Genomic DNA, 9,656 nt, shown 5'->3' with positions numbered 1-9,656 from the left:
AAAAAAACCTTTTACGACACAACATCCGTCCGCGGCATCCACAGTTTGAAAAGAGCAGAGCCAATCACAGCCCTGGATTCATTCAACTGTACAACATGTACTACAGTGAAGAGTAATTATAACACGGTGTTTTTTCTGTTTATGGGTTCTTCTGTTCGTTTTTGGGCATTACCTACTTTAGTATGAACACTAATTCCAGTCACACACACACACACATATATATAAATATTTGTGCTTATACATGTAGTTTTGAAAAAACTATTGCACCTAGATAAGAATTTATGTGTAAAAAAAGGTTGAGATTAGGAATGAGATCATTAGAAGTACTGCACAAGTTGAACAACTGGGAGATTTTTCATTCAACCTTTATTTATACTGGTTAGTCTCACTGAGCCACGAGGACTCATTTACGAGAGAGAAAGATAACAATAAAAATGCAATTAAAATGAAGTAGTAGTGTATAAAACAACAAATCAAGGTGTCGTAAAACAAGGTGAAATACTAAAAACGAGAAGATATTGCTTTGATGTTTCTACTTTATCAAATGTTTACAATCTCCTAATTAGGTGGACAGCTTCAGTTCTTGTTGCAAGGTGTTCCAGGTTGCAGGAGCAGAGAAACGGCCTTTTGCCAAGTTCAGTCTGCACTGAGTGAACGCTGCAATGATGGCCTGAGAGCGCACGCTGTAACTGCACTGACGACGTGACAAGTGGGAGGAGATAATAGGCAACAGACCAAGGAGGGATTTATAGATGAAAATGAACCAGTGTGAGAGCCTATGTTAGATCAACTGACCAATGAATACATAGTGCAGTGATGGGTACAGTAGTTACAACCAGTTATGAATCAGCGCGCCATGGTAGACATCGTCCAACATCTGCAAGCAGCTGGCAGGAGCATTCATGTAAATAATGTCGCCATAGTCAATGGCTGGTAGGAAAGTAGCAGTTACAATGTGTTTTCTGACATTCAAAGCTAAGCAAGATGTGGTTTAAAAGAGAGATGTGCATCAACCAAAATTCCCATGTATGTGTAAGAATCTACAAACTCAATAGGAACACCATGCATGGATGAGATAGGAGAACGAACTGCTGGCACAGACTTTCTGTTGGAAAACAACATCCCTTTGGTTTTCTCAGCATTTAGCACCAGTTTGAGATGGAATAAAAGTCTGACTGAATGATGTCAAATGTAGACAAATGCAGATAAAATTAGAGAGGTTCAGACTGAGATGGTTTGGACATGTCCAGAGGAGGACGCAGTGGGACTCATTTTCAGCCCTGGAGTTTCACGCCTCAGATTGGCCCACTTCAGATCACATCCTATTATTATTAAAATTATGTAATTATAACCTTATATCAGGGTCAGTTCTAGAATATGCACTTTCAGGGGGTCTTAGGAAGCCATTTATGCCAAACAGGAAAAAACAACTTTAAACAGAGGTCTCAGATTTCAGTTTTTAAAACCATGCTATGCAGCATTATGCCTGATATCCATCAAGTTTCACTCCAATCCACATCTTCATGAATGTGACCAGAACGTCTCTCATGCATACCAAGACCCTAATGAGTCTGTTGCGAGTTTTAATCTACATGCCCCCCACACAACCTTGTGACGGGCCTGAGGATTACATTATTCCAGTGTGCCTCAGAGTTCTTAATAAATGTAGCTTATCACTATACTTACATTATACTTTTCCTTTAATATTTCATAAAACATTATTTGCTTTTCTGTCTATTCATGAAACAGAAAAGTACAGGAAACCACTGATCATTTCTAAGAACAGATAAATTACCCCATTTATGCATTGATTGTGATTGAGTAATTAATTTATCCTCTCTTGTTATGGTATTCTAAGATATTTTGAAGAAAACAACTTGTTGATAACAAACACATCAAACATCGCCTATTATAATTATCAATTATCGTTTGCAATCGGTGATTTTCTTATTTTACTCACTTAAAGACAAAACTTTAAAAAGACTTTTCTGTATTATCACTTTTATTAAATAGTTTAATGCAGTTTGACATTTGACAATACTGTGACAACGCAGTAAACTGATGTTTAAATTCAAAACTTAAAGTTAGACAGTGCTGCAGTCTTACTTCAAGTGTGGAAGTGCGTGGTTGTATTAGTTGTACATTTAAAAGGAAAATAATGTGACAATATTGTAGAAGCAGAAAAATACACAAAAAGTACAAAATGTTGGAACAGTTACTTTGTTACGGGGTTTAGGAAAAATCTGCACTGTAAAAATGAATTTTTTAGAGTTACAGTGGTCCAGTCGAACAGGTTTAACTAACGTTTCAAACATTAAATGTGAAACTGTGTATTTACACTCATGTAACAAACCGTACTGAGGCCGAGTGTCATATTTTCAGTAAAAACACACAAACAGTATTTTTATCATTAACATTACAAACTGTGCACACTTCTCTGGTAATAGTATCTCAATCAATCCAAGAAGGCACAGATGTTATTTTATCATGAAATGTATGAAACAAAAAAGCCTATAAAATAAATCTAAGTTGTAAAAAACATCTACAAAAAATGTTAAAGAGAAACCAACTCTGGTGGAGATTAATTATTGCAGTTTATTACATTTTACCTGGAATTATGTGTAACTTATTCATGACAACAGAAAGAGAAAGATGAGTTATAACTACAACAATGGACTATACGATAATAAATAATGTTTGCTTTGAAGAAAAAGTGAACCTACAAAATCTAAACGCATCATGTGTTCATAAAATAAAACACATATTTGGTCACAACAGCCTAAAAGTGTGGGTTAGTAAACTTTTGTTATACACTTTATCCATTTTTTTTTAATTGCAGGAAGAAATTGCTGCCTAACGATTAAAATATTTAGTTCCCAAATAGGAAATTTGGTTTAGGCCTTGTCCACACGAAAACAACATTTTTCCAAAACAACCTTTATTTATTGTTTCTAAAAAAATATCCATGTAGACACGGTAGTTTCTAGAAATTTCTTCATCCTCAAGAAAACACCAGAAATGACCCAAAACACTGTAGTAACTATGCCCGGCCTGTAGCGCTGACATGAATATACAGCAAAAACAGTAAACATGGCGTGGAGCATCTGTTTAACGCTTGGGTGCAAAATGTAAACAAACAAACAAAAAATAGTACACCGTCAGATCGTAAGTCAGATTAAAGGTGGGGCAATGTTTTCAAAAGACTCTATTTTGTCTGTCTACACAAAAATGCAAGAGTGGCGTTTTGAGAATTGTTCACTCTGAAAACCGTTAAAAAAAAACACTAGGGCTCCTAAAGCACTTTTTTTGTGGCTAGAGATGAAACTATAAAAGGAACTTTTGCGTATTCACAAAAAACTGTCCCCATGTGGACAACACATTAGTTTGTCTAAGCTCTTCCCCACACAGTTCATGTTTATAGTTTATCAGCTGTAGACAATTCACATGAATAAAGTGAGTGTTCCTATGAAGCATATAAGGCATAAACATTTACCGGAGTATTATTTACTGCACTATAAAGAAAACACTGATCGTTGGTTGGTTGATAAACTACACACTCCTCATATATTTTGCTTGCGTCCTTTCTAAGGAATTGGTGGGAAAAGCAAACACTCTGCTCATTAACTGGTAGTATGTAAACTAAAGGGGCAGCGTGTCTCACATTTCCACCAAGGTTCCAGGTGTGACCTTTACTGTTACTGTTGCATGGCACCCTCTCACAGGCAAGAAGGCAGGACAGAGCTTCTGAGGCGGTCACAAACATGAAGACGTGTCAAACAAAGGTCTGCACTGGCGTGATGGAGCGTGTGGGCGAGCCGGCCCTCTCGGAGGAAGAGGAAAGAGAACGGTTCGTCACCTCCCGCCGTAACTCGTCTACTCTTTTCTGAAGCTCGGCGCGCTTTGCTAACAGCTCCTTGTGTCGTTGGTGAATAGGTTCCTTGCAGGAGGCATGGGGAAAAAAAAGGCAACTTGTAAAACTCAGTATTTGAAGGTCAGAGGATGAAAAGCTGGTTTTGTGACCTACCTGAGGTTTCATGCGAGGGTTCCAGCGGATGTAGTAGCCAACCCAGAGCTCCAGGTGGCGTAAGCTGACGACAGGGAACAGCACGTGGTTGGAGTAGTTCACATACAAAGGGTTGGAAAAGTCCTCCAGCTGGCTGTTAATGAAGGACCACAGTGACACTGTCCTCTTGGGGATCTCCTTTAAAATAAAGGTTCAGACAGATTTGATTAAATTTGCAACAAGCTTCATGAGTTCCTTGCATCCAACAATTGTTCAAATGTAATGAATCTAAACGGGTCTTACTTCCTTCAGTCGTTGCTGTTCACTGTTACACAGAAAGGTCCCAAACAGGCAGCTGTACAGGTGATCCAGGATGGTAACCAGGAAGTATTCGTTAAACTCAAAAGCTGCAGGAAACTTGAGTAAAAATAACCCAATTATTACCTTTCAAAGATCTTTGTTTCTGCATATAAGTAACTTCCTTCAACAATTATTGCTTACCTGGTGAGTCAACTGCCAAACACAGTCAATGAACTGGATAAAAACCGGTGAACGGTCTGCATCTGTGTGGTTTTTATCACCGTGACCGATCCGCTAAACAGAAAATAAAATCAAGATTGGTGATCTGTGACCATAGAAGAATTGTTTCAAAATGGCGACGTATCGTTTACCAGCTGGAAGCGATGACCGAAACTTAGCCACTCTTTCTCGAGCAACACCTCAAAGCCTCGAATGGTGCGGTAGTAACCGTCCAGCATGAGCATGGCCAAGGAGGTGAGCTGCGTCGTGCGGTCCCAGCCGTCGCTGCAGTGCACCACCACAGACGTTTTCCCTGACTCCACCTTGTCTGCGATCCTCAGTGCCCCTGCCAGGATCAGCTTCAAACACAGCGTCCAGAAATAAACACGACACGGTGACAAAAATTTGACTTTTACGTTTAATGGTGTCAGACTCACCTTGATGTGCTCAAGCCAGTGAGTGGACTCCAGATTGGAAAGCCAGTGCGAGTCCTCAATATTGGGGTAAGCGATCTCCTTTAGCTTGCGGAGGGACTCTCTCATCACATGGATATTGTGGATGTCCAAAAACACGAGCTCAGCGTTTTGATACGCATCTTCACTTTCATACCCGCCACCCTTCATCTGTGGAAAGAAGTGGGCGACATGTTTTCATTTGCTAACCTGGTCCGTTTGCTGCCTCCTGAAGACACCAAATAAAACTGCAGTTGTACTGAACAAATACAGCAACAGGAAATAGGAAGTCCAACCATGGAATTCTAGGGTTTCACATTTCTGGACATGATAACCTCAAGTGTACAAAAAGACACAACAAAGTCCATTAAGTCATTAACAAACATTTTGTGAAATCTATTGTTTCCACAGAATTTAAGAGAAAAAGTAGGTGCTGCTGCTCAGATTCACCTGATTGATCATCATCAGTGTGACCAGAGCTATAAAAGCAGTTTTTAGCTGATCTGGAGCATACAGGTGCATTTAACACAATGCCAAAGCGGAAAGACATCAGCAATGACTGTTCTTGTTCCAAGGGACTGTTTTTGCTCATCAATCTGGGAAGGATTACAGGGAATTTAAACACTTCAGAGTAGAACATGGCAGCACAACTGAGGTTTAAAAAGTTGTGAACCACAAGAGTGACAAAAAGACAGAGTGTTGCAGCGGTCCACTCAAAACCCAGACCTCATCCTGGTTGGAATGCTGTGGTGGGACCTTAAGAACTCTGCAGAAACAAATGTCTGCAAACCTCCCTGAACGTTGGAAAGAAAAGTGGGCCAAAACTCCTTAAATATGTAGAGACAGAGTTGTTGCTGTTAAAGGTGGCTCTTCAAGCTGCTGAATGATGGAGAGGGCTTACAGCAGTTTTCATGCACAACATGGAGGAATCTGTTGTGTGTTTTGGTTTTTGTTAGATTTTAATCATTTCAGAACCTGGTGAAGACCAGATTATTGTGAGAATGTTTATGAAGCCTTCACGCTACTGTCGTCCATTTTTCTTCCGTACGTTTTTCGGCGCAATTCTCGTCCTACAGTTTTTAAGCTACATGAACAAAACACAAATCAAAACGTTCAGCTCTTTCAGGAGAAGGGTTCTATAACTTTTGATATTGGTGCAACTTTAGCTTTTTGGAATATTTAGCCTTTTCTGCCACTTTTTCCCCTCATAGAAAATGAATTGAGCTCATTTTACATCCTTCATATCTTTAGATGTGTTTACAACCTTTTACTGCTCCTTTCATATTTTGTTCGGCTTCGGCTTCTTTCAGCTTCCTTGTGCAAAAAAATAAAAAATAAAAAATTAAATCAGCTATTTTAGCTAATTTCAACTTTTTTTGTGTGTGGTTGTTTTGTGCTCCTTTCAGATTCTTTCTGCTAACTACAACATTTTGTGCTTCTTCTAACTTCTTTCTGACAATTTCAACTCCTTTCCGCTTATTTCTGCAAGTTTCAGCTTTTTCTACCATTTCAGCAACTATATAGCTGTTTTATGTTAATTTAAGCTTTTTCAGCTAATTCCACATTTTTTGCACTCATTTAAACATTTTTCAGCCTAATTCAGAAAAAATGTGCTCTTTCCACCTCCTTGTAATTAGCTTCTTTCTGCCTTTTTTAGCTACTTTTCAGCTGTTTTTTTGCTAATTTCTACTAATTTCTAATCAATTCATTCAACCTTTATTTAGACAGGTAAATCCCATTGAGCCTCAAGGACTCATTTACAAGAGAGACCTGATTTCAACAAAGAAAGATGAAAACAATGGACAAAAAAGTCATACAATTTTTTTTTTTTTAAACAAATAGGATGGCTAAAAAAAAAGAAAAGTAAAAAGAAATAAAAGTAACAAAAAACAGCTAGATTCTAAGGCGAATGTAGAAAACTAAAAACAGGAACTAAAACAGTCTAACTGGGCATACGCTTTCTTTCTGCTTTCTTCTGCTAATTTAAGCTTGTTCTACCTTTCAGATACCTTTTTAGAATTGTTTTAAGCTACTTTCAGCTGTTTTCAGATAAATTCAAGTTTTTCTTGGTAATTTATGGTACTTTCAGCCTAATAACTACTTTCTACTAATTTCAGCTTGTTATGCTCCTTTCAGCTTTTTTCAGTTAGTTTCAGCCTTTGCTGCTATTTCAGTTACTATTTAGCTGTTTTATGCAAATTTGAGCTTTTTCAACTAATTTCACATTTTTGAGCTCCTTTGAGCTCTTTCCACTTCCTTCTCGTAGGTTAAGCTTCTTTCTGCCTTTTTGGCTACTTTTTAGGTTTTTTATTTTTTGGTGCTAATTTGAACCTTTTTTAGTTGATTTCCTAATTTTTGTGCTCGTTTCTACTTATTTAAACTTAATTCGGCAAATGTGTTCTTTCTGCTTTCTTCTGTTAATTTAGGCTTGTTCTTTCATTTCAGCATGTTTTTATTTTTTTAGCTAATTTCAGCTGTTTTTCAGCAAGTTCTTCTGCAATAATCATTCACACTGTATTTTCGCAGGAAACGTGATGTCTCTAGTTTTAAATATGTCCTGATACACAAAACATCAACACTGAAAGTGAGACGACTTTCTATTTCCCGTAACTGAGTATATTTTCTTGAAAAGACTTTAGAATAACCGACCTTGTTGGCCGCAGCGTTGACGCTGGGTCTGGCATCGAAAATGAAAAGTTTATGGGACTGAGCGTTAGCATCCATGATCGCCTGGAGGCACTTCTCGTCCTCTTTGCTGCGCTTCCCGTTCACCCCGACCATCGGCTGACTGCAGCGTGCTATCGTAGCCTGACTTTCTGGATGAATCCAAGACAACACCTAAACACGGAGTAGAAATGACGATAAGAACGTCGTACTGCTGGTGAAAGAGGACTGTGATGCTGTGGAAGCAAGTTACTCACAGGTATCCTGCCCTTCGCTCTGAAAGCAGCTACTCTCTTCAGCTCTTCATCTGGTATGTTGACTGGTACGGCCAGAGTTGATGGGTAGGTGTCACTCAGCTCATAGTGATCATTTACTTTGGTTATCCTCCAGCTTTCATTGGGTATACCCTTTACAAAATCAAGAGCAAATGCTGTAATACGTTTTCTTTGACATTTTCCAGAGCATCCATACTACTTTACCTTAACACAGTGGTTCCCAACCGCGGTCCTTGAGGAACACCATCCTGCATGTGTTAGTTGCTTCCCTGCTCCAACACACTTGATTCAGTGATTTCATTATTTCTTCATGTTCTGCAGAAGCCTGTTAATCACCCATTTATTGAAATCAAGTGTGTTGGAGCAGAGGAACAACTAAAACATGCAGGATGGTGTTCCTCAAGGACCGCGGTTGGGAACCACTGCCTTAACATACCAGCCTTTTGTATTCGGAGATGGCATCATACACCTTCCAACCGTTTTCGGGAAAAACCTGCCCGTATTCAAAGGCAAAGATTTGCTACAAAGAGTGGAGAAGAAAATAATCAGCTAAAAAAAATCTGTGAAAGGCTACAATGACAGCAAGAGTGCGGCTGCGAGTCGCTCACCAGGCCGTTGGAAACGGGAAAAGCAAATTTCATCAGAGCATCAAAAATAGATTTTCGGAGCGTGTCCTCTATTTGTTTGTGAGCAAATCGTAGATTACGCATATCCTGCAGAAGTAAAGAGCAGCAGGTCAGACGATAACTTTTTATCTCACAGCAGTAAAATAAAACGGAGGTTTCTCAAAACCTGGTTCTTAGTTTGTTCATGCAGTTCTGAGCCCCAACCCATGCTTCTATTCTCTTTTTCTAACCTTGAAACTTCTCCGACTTACTCACCCTGCACACTAGTCCGTAGGAAACATCGCCGATCGATGCCGTCACAATCTTCTCCACGCGATTCACCACTCCGAGAGGCAAATCCAGAAGAAACGATGGCTCCTGGAAACCAACAACAAATGAACAAAGTGTTTCCACAAAATACTTAGCAGTACTTTATTATCTGTTTTCTCACACATACCCTGTCCATGGATTTGAAGAACAGCCTGTAGTTGGTAATCATCACTGTTCCTCTCACAGCTCCGGTGAAAGGACAGAAGTAAGTGATGTCTTGTGCTGCAGAGACAACGTGAAAAAAACTGTCAACTTGTTATTCTTGAACAAAAGAAACAAAAGGATCACATATGGCACACCTGTCTATTATACAGCAATCACACAGAAAAGCAAATACATTGTAGAAATGTTGACCTTGATTTGTGATCTTGACCTTAGAGCTCGGATGGTGAAAGAATTATGAAACATACTGTCCAGTGCTGGTCCAGATTTATGTCAAGTTCTATTAAATTATCTTAAGAGGATCAGAAGTTACGGCCCAGACAAGCAAAGCACTTGTTTGAACTTTGACCTTGATTTGTGACCTTGAACCTGCAACTGGGGCGATGAAAAGTGTTATGTGACACTCCTTCTAGTGATGGTATATATGTGTATGAAGTTTCGTTAAATTATCTTGAGTGGGTCAGAAGTTATGGGCGGGGACAATCAAAAACCTTATTTTAACTTTGACCTTGATTTGTGACCTTGAACTTGAAAATAGGGTGGTGAAGAATGTATACGACACTCCATTTAGAGATGCTATAAGATGTACGATGTTTCATAAAATTATTGAGCGGGTCAGGAGTTAATGGGCGGGACAAGCAAAGAC

At 39.0% G+C, this 9,656-nt stretch overlaps 1 protein-coding gene across 1 annotated transcript in view; it reads right to left on the bottom strand.

Annotated features, from left to right (window-relative positions):
• Positions 1-3,313: 3,313 nt before the first annotated feature.
• The window catches only part of mtmr2 (myotubularin related protein 2), a 10,744-nt gene continuing 4,401 nt past the window's right edge, over positions 3,314-9,656 (bottom strand). Inside the window, exons 5-16 of the mRNA XM_037687514.1 lie at positions 8,976-9,070; positions 8,795-8,896; positions 8,522-8,626; positions 8,350-8,433; positions 7,896-8,045; positions 7,624-7,812; positions 4,960-5,145; positions 4,675-4,881; positions 4,505-4,597; positions 4,307-4,420; positions 4,025-4,201; positions 3,314-3,937 (exon numbers count right to left, since the gene is read on the bottom strand). Of these exons, the coding sequence (XP_037543442.1) occupies positions 3,773-3,937; positions 4,025-4,201; positions 4,307-4,420; positions 4,505-4,597; positions 4,675-4,881; positions 4,960-5,145; positions 7,624-7,812; positions 7,896-8,045; positions 8,350-8,433; positions 8,522-8,626; positions 8,795-8,896; positions 8,976-9,070 (1,667 nt within the window). The 3' untranslated portion in view covers positions 3,314-3,772. The remainder of the gene's footprint in view (positions 3,938-4,024; positions 4,202-4,306; positions 4,421-4,504; positions 4,598-4,674; positions 4,882-4,959; positions 5,146-7,623; positions 7,813-7,895; positions 8,046-8,349; positions 8,434-8,521; positions 8,627-8,794; positions 8,897-8,975; positions 9,071-9,656) is intronic.

Source organism: Nematolebias whitei, chromosome 14, assembly GCF_014905685.2.
Source record: "Nematolebias whitei isolate Nwh7 chromosome 14, NemWhi1, whole genome shotgun sequence".
NCBI lineage: Eukaryota > Metazoa > Chordata > Actinopteri > Cyprinodontiformes > Rivulidae > Nematolebias > Nematolebias whitei.
Note: the sequence above shows the minus strand (reverse complement) of the source record. Positions and strands in the feature narration are given on the sequence as shown.